This window comes from Watersipora subatra, chromosome 10, assembly GCF_963576615.1.
Source record: "Watersipora subatra chromosome 10, tzWatSuba1.1, whole genome shotgun sequence".
In the NCBI taxonomy this organism is placed as follows: Eukaryota; Metazoa; Bryozoa; class Gymnolaemata; order Cheilostomatida; family Watersiporidae; genus Watersipora; species Watersipora subatra.
The window spans coordinates 31,168,965-31,186,856 of record NC_088717.1 but is presented as its reverse complement, the minus strand read 5'-3'; the positions used below and the strand labels follow the sequence as shown (position 1 = coordinate 31,186,856).

The window sequence follows — 17,892 nt, the reverse complement described above, 5'->3', positions numbered from 1 at the left end:
TTCATGAGCCCTCAATGCCTCATGCAATAATGACCAAGTAAGATTGGCATTCTTCATTAAATCTCTGCTTACTTCTCTATCTCTCAACCCGTTAACCGCCACTATAAGGGCAAACCTTACCCTATCATTATTGTTAGCCACCTCTGCATATCTGCTCAAACTCTCTACCCGTTGTAAATATTCTCTATCACTTTCTCCAAGTACCTGCTTAGCCATCAGAAACTTATGCCCCTTTACGAACATACTCTCTTGTTAACCATAATAATCCTGCAAAACCTCCACTGCCCCTTCATAAGTAGAATTTACACCATCTACGTTAAATCCTGCACCCCTCAATACTTCTCTACCACTGTGCCCAATAGCTGTCAATAGTGGCACTAACCTAGCTCTACCTCTCATAATAGGTACTCTATTGCCATCTTTATCATTTACATAACCTCTCCTCTCGACAGCACTCTCTATACATAAATTCATCTTCTCTATAAATCTCTCCCACAAACTATCACCGTGCTCACTGAACACCAGCTTCGGAAAACCACTCTCCATCCCCACTCAACACAATATATCTCTCGCCACAAATCTACTCTACCCCACTCGTATAAGTTTAACGTAATTCTCACCTCCGAACACTTAATAAATATCTACACCGATGCTTCACCGCTACAACACCTCACCACACCACCCTACCTCACGTCACCGCACCTGCATGCCCGTGAAAGGGTCTAATCAACCGTTAAACTTAACCCGTAACCAGAAAAATGTTCGCTAATGATAACACAAAAATAAAAAAAATCCGAATTTTGTCAACTGCGCCATGTTGTATAAATCAATGTACTTACATGTACTGATGTGAAGATGAAGAAGCCTCCGTCTTTCGTTACACTTCCTTATATCCTCCCCCATACTGCCTTACACTAGCTAATCTACTAGCTTTACGCACTCACCGTAATTACCAAGACCACCTGTACTGCCTTGAGCTTAGACACCAGTATAGCTTGAGCCTAACAAATGCCATAATACAACTGTCGGTGTAGTAATTAAGTAAATTAACGATGTCAATTAAATCAGTAAAATAAATATAGAGGGCAATGCACATAGCTACTAGAATCTACTACTAGTCAATGCATGTAACTAACTAGTAATAGAGTAAAATCCCTGACAACGAGAATCTTCGAAACAACAGACAAACCGTTTTACGAGCGATAACATTTAATATGACCTATATGAAAGTTTTGTGCTGAGGATTGGCTAATGAAGAAATCTTATATTTATCGCTTGTGGACACTTTTCACATGTATCACTTGGTCAGGCCTGCCAACCCAAGTGTGGAGCAATGCCTGAGATTTAGTTTTGGAACAATTGATGTATTAATGGTAGTATATGTTAAATTGAGGAAATTGGGGCAAAAATCTCACGCATTCCTCACGCATTTTCATTTTTTCTTTGAGGTGATTGCGTGAGTCTCAAGCCCATTGAGTGAGAGTTGGGAGGTATGCACTTGGTATGTCACGAATGAAGCACCTGCTCAAATCTGAGTTTTTTAAAAGATGGCCTCAATCAAATGCTTGTATCTCTGGACAGGGTTAATCTATAAAGACAAAAATGAGATCACATTGTAGTTGATGTTTTACCCTTTTATTGGCCTTAATTTCATTAAATTGACCTTTTTGACGCAACCACATCTTTAATGATTCGTAACTCTTCGTACTTCTCAGTCATTTTTTTGGTCGTTCGTAATCTGTATCACTTGCTCTGTGCTCTTTGTTCTCTCCCTTAACACTGGATCACCTCTGCTTATGTAGCACGGGTTGAGTGTTAATCTACAGGCTTTCCACACAAGCTGGCTTTTAAATTACAGGGCTAATCTGAGAATAGCTTAACACTTATGGTAATTAAAGCAGCTCAGCTTAGCAAATCCAATACATTCTTTACCCCTAGATGCGGTGCCAGTATTGTAATATTGGCTCACAAGCACCGTTAAAAGATGGATTATGGATCCAGCTCCAATGTTGACAGTGTTGACAACTCTGTTGTAGCTTTAGGTTACAATGCTTAGTTGTCCTGACAATGCAGCTAATTAGAGTGAGTTGAATGTTTTGAGTGGCAGTTGACGCTATAGCAAGACTTGAGACCCTAAATCAAGACATCCAAGACTCTCCAAGTAAGTCTCCAACTTGGTGTTATCGGGCATACCAATATCTTCTTGTAAGGCCTCAAAGCTCAATATCACACATCATCCTTCAACCAAGGAGGTTTTCTTAAGGCGCGCTTTGGGCGTTCAGGAGGCAGAACTTGTTCTTCCCAGGACATGTTGAGATCATCAAAATGGTGATCGAGTGCAGCATTTTGCTGAGGCTGAATCTTCTTCAGCCCCGATATTGTCTTCCATATCCCTGGGAGAATCATTCCTTGGCTGGTCAATATCCAAGCTGGTCCTTAGGCTTCTCAGTTGTCCAGCTAGCACAGATGCCAACGTAAACAGCTTGAGACGACATTCATTGATGGTTCCTTGACCAGTAACTTTGTAAGTGCCATTGCCAAAAACCTTCTTTACAATGTATGGCCCACTACACTTCTGTAGTAGTTTTGGGTGGATTCCTTTTCATCTTGGTTTGCTTTGCACTAGCATCAGGTCACCTTCTTTGAAGATTGCATCCTCCTGATCAGGTAATCTAGGAGGCAGCATTTGTTGAGTTCGAATCAACTGGCAAGCAGTATCTAACTGGTGTTGCATATGTGAAGCATATTCACTTCGCGTAGTTTTATCAACATCATGTGTACCATCTATTAACTGGTCAGGTAGCCTACATTCCCGCCCTAGCATCAAATAGTTCGCAGTTTCTTCTGTTGCTGCATGTGGGGTTGCTCTAAATGCCCTCATAATCTGTGGTAGCATAATGTCCCAGTTTTCCTGAGCTTCCATCTGACTAAGTAAAAGACAGCAAAGGGAATCGCCCAAAGTTCTATTTCCACGTTCCACACAGGGTTTTCATTTTGTGCCCTCTTTGATAGTTTATGCTGAATTTGGCCTATGCTTGGTCCTCCACATTGTTTGGTGACCCTGTAACCATTGATGCAGTCATGGCATGGCATCCTTGATAACCCATCAGCGTTTCCATGTTTGCTTCCTGGCCGATGCTCTATGGTAAATGTGAATTTGCTCAAGATCTCTAACCACCTTGCAACTTGGGCAAAAAGCGTAGTCTTCCTGCATAACCATAAAAGTTGAGCATGATAAGTACGAATTTTGAACTCTACCATACAAATATGGACAAAAATGAGCAACAGCTTTAACAACAGCTAACAGTTCTTTTCTTGCCACAATAGTTTGGCTGAGCAGGTGACAAAGCGCGACTATAATAGGATATTACCTTTTCCTGGCCATCTTGGATTTGAGACAAAGCTGCACCAACCACATTAAGAAAATCATCTGTGTCTAGGACATAATCAAGAGCCGAGTTTGGACAACCCAGAACTGGGGCTGTCAGTAGCGACTGCTTCAGTGTGTTAAAAGCTGCATGGCACTTCTCAGTCCATTCAAACTTGGCTGTTTTACTGGTTAGCTTTTTCAGTGGTTGAGCTTTGTTGGCAGTCTTGGACATACTGACGATAGTAACCAACAGTCCCAAGAAAAGATTGTAGCTCGGTTACATTATTCGAAGATGGCAAAGTACCAGCAGCGGATATTTCCTTTGAATCAGTTGCGATACCATTACTACTAACTATATGTTCCAAATATGCCACTTCTTCTTGAAAGAGATGGCAGTTGGATGGCTTAAGCTTGAACTGGGCCGATCGAAGCCGAGATATGACCTTTTCAAGATTGAGGTAATGTTCTTCGAAGCTGTTACTCATGACTACAAAATCGTCTAGATACCGCAGCAAAAGTCTTCCAATGCAGTCCTTGTAACACTTGCTCCATCATTCGTTGAAATGTTGCCGAAGTTGCTGTCAAGCCAAATGGCAAGACTTCCATCTCCACAGGCCTTCTCAAGTGCAAAATTCCGATTCATCTTTAGCACCTTCATCTAATTGAATTTGCCAATAGCTACTCATGAGATCTAGTGTGGAGAAGAGGCACTTACATGGTTTTGGCACTTACAGGGTCCCGTGTGCTGAGCACACCCCTTGCACAGGGGATGATGGCATTTGAATTGCACAATCCAATTGTTGGTTCATTCCACCCAACTCTAAACTTTAAAGTTGGATATTGTGTATTTTTTATTTTAGACGAGCTTGTGGAAAGCGCGCATAGAATACAGAAACACAGACACACATAAAATCATGTACCATGTAAATTATATTCTATTTCATAGGTTTGACTATTTCCTGGCTGTGTATTGTGAGTCTCCATTTGTTTGCTCCACGCTTTCAGTACAACGCCCGCGTGTCTGCTCCGCCTGTTCCCACTTCCGGTATTATTACATATTCACATCCCCTCTTGTCCGTGTTTGGTTATTGCGTTGGCGAGGTGACTGCTATTTAGTATATGTCCCGTAGCTCGTTTAGCTGTGTTGATGATTGAGGTCAGTACGTAAGTTTATGATAGTTCAAATGCGTGTAATCAAAATCGTAATCAGTTCCGTAAGTCGTCAAGCGTAAATCACGAGTCGCTTATTATGAGGTCCTACGTAGAGTACAATGTCTCGTATTCTTCGAGGCGTTCGGGATGTTTTCCGATTCTCCTCGACGTACGCTGTTCAGGAGTGGGAGTGATTCCTGGTGTTTGTGTTGCATCGATCGGTTGCTTCTTCCGCAGCTGGGGTCGCACTTGTCTCTTCAACCGTTGTTGTGTTTGCTTGCGGGTTGGTATCTTCTGGTGTGTTGTTGGGTATTGGTCTTAGATGTTCTCTGGCTTTTCGGACTGGACCAGCAGGGGTCTGTACTAAGTGCGACCTCTCGTCGAGCCTTTGTAGTATTCGGCCTCACCTCCAGTGCTTCTCTCCCGTGTTAAATGGTTTCATCACGACACTTGTTCCTGTAACCAAGGGGCGGGATGGGAATTTGTGTCGGTTGTAGCATTTCACTTGTTTGTTTTTTTAGTTTGTATTTCTTTGTTGTCTGCTTCTGTCACTCTAGATCGTAGTAGTGCAGAGGTTGTAGGGACCATTGTTCTACATCTCCCACCAAATATTCTTTGCCACGGGTTTGTGCCACTTCCTTGTTGAGGTGTATTCCTGATTTCTATGAGTGCTTCCACGTGGTCAGTCCTATCTATGTGGCATTTCATCAGCATTCGTTTAGCTGCTTTTACGGCGCTTTCCGCCTTGCCGTTCCCCTGGTAATGGTGCGGTGAGGTTTTGTTGTGTTCAATGTCACAGCCTGTCATTAAGTCTGTGAATTCCTGTGACAAAAACCGTGGATCAGAGTCGGGGACTAAACGTAATGGTAGCCCATATCTTGCAAAGTGGCGTTTTAGTTTTATCACGATCGCCCAAGTGGTTGTGGCGGTTAGATAATCTATCTCCCAGAATCCCGAAAAGTAACCAACTGTGATCAGGAAGTCCTTCACCTTCTACTGACATGGAGCCACACCAACGCATTGCCACAGAGTGTTGGCCTCAACTGGCATCATGGGCTCTCGGCGGTTAGATTGTTGTATAGTTTGGCATGCTTCACAGTTTATTACTGCTTCCGCTAAGTCACTTCTCATGAATGGCCAGTAGACGAGTTTCTTTGCCCTCCTTATGAGGCTGTCGACACAGAGGTGTGATTGGTGCAGGTTGTCAATTACGCTACAACACAGAGTGCATGGGACGACGACGGTCATGTCTCTGAAAACCAGACCATCGTACACGGCGAGCTCATCTCTGTATGGTTAGAATGTTTTAATATGATCGGGTGTCTCTTCTTTACTGTCGGGCCAGCCATTCTTTATGGTGGCCATGAGTGTGGTCATTTGTGGATCACTTTCAGTCTCTGTGGTGAATTCGGCGACTCTCTCGCTCAAGATTGCTAGCTCTCCAACTGTGTTAATTAGAAATTGGTCGCCCTCGGGTCCTGCAGTTAGTATGTACGCATGTGAAAGCATGCCAGGGATGTGTAGAGATGTACCACCCCCATATGTAATTTTGAGGTCGTAATTGAGCAGCTTCAGCATCATTGACTGCAGATGTTTGGGAGCTCGGCGACTTTTTGACGATGACCTCCAGTGGCTTGTGGTCCGTGTGAACAATTATTGGATGCCCGAACGTTTATTGATGAAAGCGTTCTACAGAAAATACTATAGCCAAGCATTTTTTTTCGATTTAGGCATAATTTTGTTCAGTGCCAGTCAGTGCCCGACTTGCGTACCCAATCGGTTGGCCATCTTGCAGCAGGGCCGCGCCTAGTCCCGTGCTTGAAGCATCGCATTCGATCAGAAGTTCCTTTGAGGGTTGATAATATTACAGTATAGGTGTATCGGATACCATTTTTTTTATTCTAGTCTATATTTCCTTTGCCTCCGCTGTCCAGGCCCAAGGGCTGGTTGGGATTGTTGCACAGATTGGTTCAGCCACCAACGACAGTCGTGGTAGGAGTTTTGCTATTTATGCGATTGAACCCACAATCCGCCGTACTCCCTCTGCATCTGTTGGAGGCAGAATTTTTGAGATGGCCGACACCTTCTTAGGATCTGCCTCTAGCCCTGCGTCCGATATAATGTGACCAAGGAACAAGATCCTGCTGACGCTGAATTCCCATTTGCTTTTATTTAGGCTTATGCTTCTCTCCTCACATCGTTTGATAAGCCCTGTTAGACATGTGTCGTGTGATATCTGGTCGCTTTCATACACAAAGATGTCATCTGCCACGCCCGCTACTCCGACCAGGCTTTCTAGGCTTTCGTGAAGTTTTCGCTGGAAAGTCTCTCCGCTCACTTTCAGTCCGAACGGCAGTCACTTCCAGGTGTATCAGCCCCACGGGGTTACCATCGTTGTGAGGTATGATCTTTGTTCATTGAAGGTGCATTGCCAGTAGCCTTGAGACAAATCTAATTTGGAAAATACTCGTGCAGCCCCTATTTCCGGGAGAATATCTTCTATTGTTGGATTCATGTATCTTTCCCTTATAGTGGAAAAGCAGCCCAGGGCTATCTTTCACTCTTATTTATATAAATATGGAGAATAAAGTAAGACCAGATTCTTGGCCAGAATTTCATGCTGAGTTTAATGATATAATATAGTTTCTACATCTATAACTGGACACATTTAGAAGTTTTACGGCGATTTTATTTCGAGAGAGGACAACTTCGGGAAATCTCCATTTTCCTGCTGGAAATTACTGCTATGAGTCAAGTTTTCACATTTTAGAGTTATAAAAGCGTGGATGATGAGGAGTGGGATTCCACACAAACTATTGTGTGGAAAATTGTGGGAAAACCTTGGTCAGGGTTTTTCAGAAATGTATCAATGAAGCTGAAAAATTTGCTATAAAAACTGCAGTAGTAGGTTTGACCAAGCTATATATTGTAAAGTACAAAATATTCGCTTTCTCAATCCTATTCTGATTTCAAGACTTGTCCGTAGATTAAGAGATTTCCACACAGTGATGGCTTGCTTTGGTGTGATAGTCAAAAGGTATGGTGATGCTGGGGGGGCCGAAATAATCACAGAATCGCAATGTGTTGCTGAAGGAAGCCTGAAAGGGGTGATCAATGGTCAAAGTTACAATAGGTCCATCATGGCACACAAACTCTGCATGGAAACACTGTATGACCTATTGTTGGATGAATTTGCTGAAAGTCTTGAATCCTCTAGCGCCCTTGACTCTCTTAGTTTGGATGTTAGTAGAGCTGTTTTCAATGACACTGAATGTAATCAATCTGAAATTGCCCACATGAACCAGGCATTCCAAGATTTTGTAGTCACCTCTTCAATAGGCAACCCCACATTTAGATTCTGGGTAGAGTGTATTGAAATTATTATATTTATAAAAATTATATTAAAAGTTTGCAGAATATTTCCACTTATGATACTTTTCCCTGATACCAGACAGAAAAAATATTCTACATCTTGGTCAAATCTTTCAACAGCTGTGACAGTTTTTGATTCATTTTTCTTTCTTGTAGATGTGTAGAAGATAACACACAGTCACGGTGCTACATCAGACTGACAGACAGACAAATTATGTAATCCATTATATTACCTATATAATATTGTGTATAAGTTCAAATCTGCGTAACTTAGAAAGATATAAATATTAAATCTGAAATAGACTACAAATTCTGATCTTGATTGATATGTTGCAGCCTCTTTGCTTTCCCAAAATAATAAACTGGCGAAATTTTAAGTTATATCATTAAATTCATGTATTACATAATACATTATAAAAATTTCATGGCCAGTTGAGAGAACTGTCAATTACATACTCAGAACAAGCTCCAAATTCTGGTCCAAAAACAAATGGATTTGGGTGGTATTCACAATCATATTTAATACATACGTACTTCAAGCTACGCATATAAGTTACATAATAATATATTTATGTAATATAAACTCAAATTCATACATTTTTGAAATCTCATAATAAAATATTTGAAATTAGCTACAAATTTTGATCTAGTTTGATGTATCACAGTCCCGCTCTGTACTGGTCGAACTTGTAAGTTATAAAATTTATATTATTAATTTATTATATTATGTAATACATTATAATTAGTCTGGTGGCTAGTTTAGAAGTATAAAAACTAGATATTTAGAATCAGCATAAAATTCTGGTCTAGAACATTATTTCAGCATATTATCCAATCTAATATAAAAAAAATCACTTTTTTAGCACTTATGGTAGGCTGCTTCTCCATTATTATCAGTGCTGTGTTTAAGTGTCTGGGGTCCAGACAGATTCTCAATGCTCCTGATTGATCGTTTTCTTGCCACACTCATTTGGGCACACCATTCGGTTGGTTTCTCCACATGGCTAATGATACCTTGCTGTACCATTCTGTCACGTTCTGTCTTCTCTTCGCTTTGGATCGATACCGGTACCCTGCGGGGTTGTCCCTGTCTCGGTTTTATTTTCGGGTCAACGCATAAGTGTATTTTATCATCTATTTCACCCAGTGAGTGGTTAATTGCCACGCTCGTGGTGTAGTCTCCAGATGTGTGAACGTGTTTGAAGTTCTCATAATTTACTGTGATGAAGTGCATTCTCTCCACGGTGTCACGCCCCAGCAGTGGGACCCATTCCAGTTCAACCACTTCAAATGTCTCCTTGTGACTCCTCGACGTGTCCTTGGGATTAGTTAAGTTCAGTGTGCATCGCCCTAGTGGGTAGACAAGCTGTCTATTGTACATCACTAGGATAGTGTTGGTTGCAGTTAGCTGGCTGGCTCTGACCGCTGTCTTTGATATGACGTTGTTGCCCGCACCTGTGTCTAATTGCATTTTGGCAGGCCTGCTCTCAATCGGTATCTCGGCGTACAGTGGGAGAGATTAGTTTTTTGCAAATGGGCTTGTGGCCACAGTAAACATCTCCTCGTATGTTGCTATTGTGTGTAGAGTGGCAGGTTTTTCTGGTTTTGACCGGCATACGGCTTTGAAGTGGTTCTTCTTGTTGCAGTTTTACCCAATGCTGGGCATTTCTCCTTCATTTTGTGTTGATTTCCACAGTATCTACTCTGGCGTTTGTGTGTATCTGTGTTCCGTTTCTTGCTTCTGACCACATGTATGGGTAGGCCTGTTGGTTCTGAGGTTTCACCACTCGGATGAGAGATTGAGTGTAGTTGTTCCCTAGCAGCTTCTAATGTCCGGCATGTGTCTATACATGACCGTAGGGTCAGTTTGGGAGTTTGTAGCAATCTTGCATGAGTCGTCTCGTTGCTGATGCCCTTGACGATGCGGTCTCTAATCAGTGAGTCCTTCAGATTGTTAACTGTGTAATTGCACTGGTCTATCATCAGACGTAGTGCAGCGACGTAGGTGTCCACCGATTCGTTTGGTTGTTGTTTCCGTGAATTGAATCTGTATCTGTCAAAGGTTTTGCTTCGTACTCCAACAATGCGCCCTTGTATTTTTCCCAATATCTGTGCAATGGTGACAGTTGCCACCGGTTGAAACTCTGAATATAGTGTGACTGTTCGCATACCAATGATGCTCATTAGTAAAGCTCTTGCGAAATTAGCCAGTATGTCGCTATCTTCCAACATTGTGATCGCTGAGTAGCTTTCCCATATTGACCTCCATAGACGCCATGCATTGGCATCAGCTGGAGTTTTTGTTAGGCTGAATGGCTCTGGCAGTTTTACAGTTACTTTTGGTAGATCAGCCATAATGTTATTTATCGTTAATGTAAAAGTGTGGAATGCGTTAGTTTTTGTTAAGTAGTAGCGTTAGTATTTCAGCAGCTCACCGGTTACTCTCACTCCGGTCATCTATTAGGCCGGTCTTAGCGTCCCTGCAATGAAGGCGGGTATGGTGAGGGAGGTATCACAGTTCCTTAAGCTGCCACCATGTAAATTATATTCTATTTCATAGGTTTGACTATTGCCTGGCTGTGTATTGTGCGTCTCCGTTCGATAGCTCCACACTTTCAGTACAATGCCCGCACGCCTGCTCCACCTGTTTCAGTTTCCGGTATTATTACATATTCACATACCATGTTTGTTGAGAATAAACCCAGCTCTTCAGCAATGAACGACAATTTATTTTATTTATATATGTAATTACATTACCGTATGTGGAGACTTTTACGTCCCGCTTATAATTACTTGGGGTTGCTTGAAGAAAGAATAAGTTTCACTGCTTGTCTGTGTTTTATTTAGACTACTGTGAAGTCTGTAAAACATAACTTCACATAAACTAGGCGAAAATGTTACATAATACTAATTAATTAATAAAACATAAACTGGGCAACACAATAGCGTAAAATAGCACACAGTATATAATATAAAAGTCATGGAACTAATGCTGGTGGCTGCCTAACCTTTCCATTAAAAGTCATCTAATTGCCAAAATTAACTTTATTGAAACATGTATCTTTACAGCAAATAAAAGGTAGTACATCAAAAAGACATACATCAAATTTACTGACCTTTGTCTCCTTTTAACAACCTTTGTTTAATAACATTGTTCTGCAGTAAACACCGTTTCCAGTATTAAGACTTCTAAATTAACTGTTTCCAGTGCTAAGGCTTCCAATTAACTGTCTCTGAAATCGGCTCACTATTTGAATTTAAAGAAAAATAAACTAGAGCACCAAAAGGGTCCTCGGATTGGTCAGTTTCTCTGCGAGTGCATCTGACAGTTCAATCAATGTCAGGACACGCAACGGGCCAACGCAACGAGCCAACTCAACCGGCCAATGCAACGGGCCAATGCAACGGGCCAACGCAACGGGCCAACGGTAAAAACATGTGGAATTCACCACTAACGCACATAGATGTGTTTAAAAGGTTTCTATATCGTATATAAAACAACATTCAACTTGACAGCGGTGACTGCAATCCTACATCTATCTACAAGTAAATCGCGTGCTTATTAATAACTAACATGGAAGAAGTAAGCAGCGTAGTTTATACTTCTAATGTAGTGTATTAGAACATTGCCAAACATCGGATTTCGATGATGTCGGTGTTAAAACTTCCAAATCTGTTACTTCGTTAGATTTCAATGATGATGATGTCGGTGATAAAAACCTCAAATCAGCATCCTCATTGTCTTGACCTACCAATGATGACAAAAATCAGTTAGAGTACGAACTACAAACTAAACAGAAACATAAAATATAGAGCAGTCCGTGAACGTGAGGAGAGTGAACAGCGAAGAGTAAAATTTTGCAAGCAACAATGTTTATATCAGTAATTGTCATTCTAAAAGCTTTGAACAATGTCTATATCATAAAATTTTGTTCTTGAAAGCTTCAAAGAAATAATGCACATTATTAAAATGATAGATTTCATTTAAGTTCAGGCGGTTAGTTTTAAGTGCAGACTGGAAACAAAACTCCTAGTGATAAGGAATTAATTATTACAATTAAAAAGATAATGCAACTGACAAAGTGTATGGTTTGGAAATTATCATTGACAGTCATAACAAACATGAAAATTTTGAGTTCGTATCTGGAATAAATAATACTCTTTTAATTCTGCTGCCAAGCTAGTATTTCCTTTCCATTTGGATTTATAAAAAAATAGTGTGGACACTAAAACTGCAATAACTGGTAAGTCAATGTTCAAGGCTCTCCTGCCAAATAGCATCAATCTTTATTGAATCAAAAAAAATGATGATCCGCACCCATGCATACGATAGATTTAGATTTAGAGATTAGAATGCCTCCCAGCCATACCAACTAATGCACCAAGTTCAAACAGAAATCTAAAGTGTGACCACTCATGGCCTAACATCGAGTACAATAAGAAACAATGAAAGTATTTACCTTCTACGATACTCTTGACGTCCATTCTAGCATGACAACTCTTCTTCCTGCAAAAGATGGCCCCCTGCGACGAAACATCATTTCCATCCACCAATCAATCTGCTCTATTTTGGCGCCACTTTTACCATCTGACAACGGTTGCTCGGTCTACCTGAGTGCGTACCGACACCACATGAAAGTTCACATAATTATTCAGTATCCTCAGTGTGTGAACACCCGAACCGCACAGCGGTTCCGTTGTGAAGCTTTGACTGCTCGGTTTTAAAAGCAAGTACCGCAAATAACAGCAGTACCGCATAACACATACCGCCCAGCTTTAGGTAAAGTACTGTGATACCTTAGGTAAGGGAAAAACATCAGTAGTGCTTGTTATAAGTTGGTAGGTGGTGAGCGATGGTTTTTATGTGATAAGTTTAGGTCTTTGCATATAAGTCATATAAGTCGCAAAGCTTATTTTTGTAATATAAATAGTGGGTTGGTATATTTTACAGGTGATGTAGGGTAGAACACATGTAGGCCATATATAAGATAGGAATGGATAAAAATATACAAGATAGGAATAGATAAAATTATAGTCCCCCGACCAAACACGAGCGAAGCGACTGGTCGGGAGATTTATGATAAATGCATATGTGCACACAACTCACGAAAATGATTCATAAACGGTCGTCGTAAACCCTTGTACCGAAATCTCATCAACAAATTTAACCATTTTTCAATGGAGTCGTTAAAGTATAATAACGATACAAAACACATATATACCTATTTAAATATGTTACCAAGTCTTTATTATTTGTAGAAAATTCCCTAAACCTTAACCATCTGATCGGATTATGCATAAATGGACAGATTAATTCGGCCTACAATTGTTATTAAAACTTGCCAGGCCTTATTTTTATCAAAATTAGGACCGGCAAACGAAACGCCGAGTGACAGAGAATAGAACCATTAAGTCGTGCGCATTTCAGCAAAAAAGAACGTGCACATTTCACCAATCTATAGCATTGTCGAATTGCCGAAGGTTTCTGTTAACGTAGAAGTGCTGAAATATAATCGTTTCTTTTTTGTTGGTTTCACAGTAACAGACATTTTGAACACTTTTGAGTACATTACTTTAGTACTCTAATTGATGTCCAAAGCTGTGAAAGTAAAGGAAATGACAATGATATTTTTTCTAACGATTCTTATGAAGTTATTACAATATTTAATTATAAGAGTAATTATTCGGTTTTATAAGATTTAATTATAAGAATAAGTATTCGAATTTACAAAATCGAAGTATATAGTGATCGATGTTGGGCAATATGTTACTATTGTTATTTTTTCTAAATAGTTTTGTTAAATAGATTTTCTAAAGATCTATATAAATATCCCAACTTCTTGATATTGTTGGCTATGACGTTTTGAAATGTAAAAAAAATTGTGCATTGTGCATTGCATTATTACTATATTACTATATTAACTAGAAATTCCTCTGTCATACAGCCCACGACCAAAGAGATATTGGAAAAGAAAGGGTACTGATGGTTGAGAAATGCAATATTAACAGTCAAATAGCACTGCAGTGCAATAGGACAACTGCAATGGTAGCTGTAATGTACTGGGTGTGGGTGTTATTATGTACAACAAACAGCAATAATGAAAGGAAAAGATTATATGTTTATATCTCTCCCCCTGCAATAGGAGAAATGCAATATTAGAAGTAAAATGCACTGATATTATTAGAATAACCAATATTATTAATATAGTAATACAGTAATAATAGAAAACCAATGCACAGTTTTATTTACATTTCATAACGTCATAGCTAACAATATCAAGAAGTTGTGATATTTATATAGATCTTTAGAAAATATACATGTATTTAACAAAACTATTTAGAAATAATAATAACAGTAACATATTGCCCAACATCGATCACTATATACTTCGATCTTGTAAATTCGAATGCTTATCCTTATATAATTAAATCTTATAAAATCGAATAATTATTCTTATAATTATATCTTATAAATCGAATAATTATGCTTGTAATTAAATATTGTAATAATTTCATAAGAATCGCTAAAAAAAATATCATCGTCATTTCCTTTACTTTCACTGCTTTGGACATCAGTTAGAATACCAAAGTACTCAAAAGTGTTCAAAATGTCTGTTACTTTGAAATCGGCAAAAAAGAAACGATTACTTTTCAGTACTTCTACATTAATTACAGAAACCTGCGGCAATTCGACAATGCCATAGACTGGTGAAATGTGCACTGCTTTTTTTCCTGAAATGCGCATGGCTTAATAGTTCTATTCTCTGTCGCTCGGCGTTTCGTTTGCCGGTCTTAATTTTGATAGAAATAAGGCTTGGCAAGTTTTAATAACAACTTTCGGCCAAATTAATCTGACTATTTGTGTATAATCTGATCAGATGGGTAAGTTTTAAGATATTGTCGACAATTTACAAAGACTTGGTAACATATTTAAATAGGTTTAATGTGTTTTGTATCGTTATTATACTTAAACGACTCCATTGAAAAATGGTTAAATTTGTTGATGAGATTTTGTTGCAAGGGTTTGCGGGGGCCGTTTATGACTAGTAAGAATAGTTATTCGAATTTATTTGTTCGAAGGTTTTTGTAATAAACGTAGACCGTTTAAGGCCTAGACCGATTTACATGTACGAAATTGTGGTACACAGTCTATCAGCCTATGTTTTTTTCCCAATTACCGAATGTTTCATTAAATTATTTAAAACGTTAGCCATAATTCTTTACATTTTATGTACAAGCTAGGGCCGAACTAAAACAACCCTTTATGATGAAAACATTTTTTTATTTTGCTCTAGTTTGCAGAAAACTTCCAGACTTGCTTTCTGCTAGATCGCTATCAAAACCATTCTACATTCAACACAATCAACTTTCAAACTGTGTATATTACACAACAGCTTGCCATTTTACTTCTAATATTGCATTTCAGAGATATAATAAGCATATTTCCTCATTGCTGTTGTTAAATTACATTACAGTAGGTTAGGCCTACAGCTTTAATTAATATTCATTTTATTGTTGTAAAACATAGGTTAGAGATAGTAGTAGATTAGGTGTAAATTTTTTACAATCTTTTGTTTGGCATAATTGACTTTTTGAATTTAATTTCAAAACAACTTGACAACTACCATGGACATACAACTTCCCAGAACACCCCATCCCAATTATTACGGAGGAGGAGAATTAGAAGGTCCTCACAGCAACCATCAACATCAAATGCTAATGTTCAACAACTCGTTACTCAAATTAATAACAACTCCTCTGATTCAAAGAGTTCTTTAGTATATGTTGTAGGCGATGTAAGTGACATGGATTTGGCAGCCCCTTTGTTTCCAGATGATGATCATGATTTTATGGACATCATTGACCATGAAAATATTGCACAAAGCAATATTGCTCCTCCCAATGCTGCCCCCCTTCATCACATTCCTCATATCCAATCTTTAGATTGTCCTGATTTTCAAGAACTGCGTAACAACTTTCTAGGCAGACTTGACAACAACATATAACAGCTCACGTGTACTGGATGTAATGAGAAACATCAGGTCATGGGCTGTATGACAGGAATTTCTAGAAATTTTGTTAAAAGTTCTGTTAATGCAACAAGTGTAGAACAGGCGCAGAACAGCTCTGCCTTCTCATCTGAGCGCGTGCTCTAAAATATTTTTTTATTAAATACGTTTTTTTGTCAAACTAGCTGTATATTTTCTGCACTATGCATGATAATTTTGAAAGAACTTAAAATATAATCAAATTTAGTAGAAGTACCTCCTTTGACCTTCTTTAAATTAGAATTAAAGGTCGTGTTTCTAGAATATTTTTTAAATCTAAATTATTTGTTTATGATGCATTTTAACATTGACATTAATTTACAGTTTTTGAAAATCCATAACCTAATCAAAATATCAAACACATCTAATTATACGTATGCCAGTTGTCTACTCTTTCCTACTCTATTCGCTGCTGTGTTGATGCTAATGATTATACTAACAGATTCACATAGCGCTTCCTTATTGTAGTCTACCCTTGAGACAATTATATTATAAACTGTTTGAATTATTAATTATTCTTTATACAAAGTTAAGTTAAGTTACAGAATATTCTTAGCCAATAAGTTCGGTGTTTAAATTATTCAACCGATTTTATAAAATTGCTGAGAAGTAAATAACACCATAGAACTTTCTAGAATAAACAAGTTCTATACATAACAGTAATGACAAAAATGCACAGGTTCTACTTAAACTAGTGATGTCACAGAATTTGTGAGATTACTTATTGGTGCTGCCTATGTCAAGTTGTATATCTCTCCTGCTCTGTAGTCTTACTCAGCTGTTTGAACACTGAGCAAATACCCACTGAGCAAGATTTCTCATTCTTTTTAATAGCTTCCCCGCTGTTCAACACTTCGCTGCTGTTTTTCCACGCTGCATACTGCCTAAAGTAATTGTAAGTATTATCAAGTAACTCGATGAAATAAACTGTTTGAAATGTTTCGGTTAACAAACTCTTAACCTTGTAAACAATGCTGACAAGAAAGAGTGAAAAAGAGTAGAGCTCAGTTATACTTCTTCATGGTTTTTATGTAGGTTATAATAATATCATTTTTAAATTACAGAGCGCAATGAGCACCCAGACGTGCCAATCATGTAATGACAGATGGTGCGAAACATGCAACCACAAGTTTGCAAGAAATTTTGATGGGACCAAATGTGAGTGTTTTTTACTTATCCTGTTACGCTGATGCTACTTGCAGCTTGTGACTAACTGGGTTATAAGTTTGGTCTTGTCAGCTTATTAACACGGGTAAAGCTAAGCTTTAACAATATCAATAAACGGAACTTATTTTGTTGTAAATTACTGTGTTCTAGTTTTATTTCATATTAGAGTTAAAACAAAATACCATTGGCTACTGTGAGGCACTTCTGACATATACAATGTCTTTGTATGCTTAAGGAAATCCTCTTACAGTCATGGCCAAAATGTTTTCATTACCAACATCGCTAACAACTTTGGTGTGATATGTTTATAATTTTAATTCACGACTTACAGCAAAATAATGATTATAGCAAAAATTAAAGTAGGAGAGAGCTTCCATAATGTGCTACACTAAATAATAATCACCTAAAAAGTGTAGAGTAGCTCTAACATGCTATTACCTTTTTTTGATAGGTCCCCTGGAAGATATAAGGCCTAACGATTACCACGAACCTTCAACCAGTTGTTATCAAACTCCATCAACATCGACTTTACCTCCTTTATCATCATCTTTATCTACTCCACCTCCAGCGGCAGAGCCCAGCCCTATGAAATTCTACAGTGACTATGCTAACGACAACAATTTCAACGCCTATATATTCAGAGCAAGACGACCAATTCAGCTTGACTCTTCGACGAACACACGACCTTGACGACTGGACTTGTGGAACGAGACGACTCAAACAATGACAAAAACGACAAAGCTTTTTGCTCAGACGGAAATGACTACGACTGACAAGGAGACT

General features: G+C 38.8%; 1 protein-coding gene across 1 annotated transcript; it reads right to left on the bottom strand.

Annotated features, from left to right (window-relative positions):
* Positions 1 to 9,466: 9,466 nt before the first annotated feature.
* On the bottom strand, positions 9,467 to 10,249 carry LOC137406964 (uncharacterized). Its single transcript, XM_068093564.1, has one exon. It carries the CDS (start codon positions 10,247 to 10,249, stop codon positions 9,467 to 9,469), a length of 783 nt encoding a protein of 260 aa, XP_067949665.1.
* Positions 10,250 to 17,892: the final 7,643 nt, after the last annotated feature.

Coding starts and splice junctions, on each gene's coding strand:
- LOC137406964 (XM_068093564.1), bottom strand. CDS start 10,249: ATGGCTGATCTACCAAAAGTAACTGTAAAACTGCCAGAGCCATTCAGC.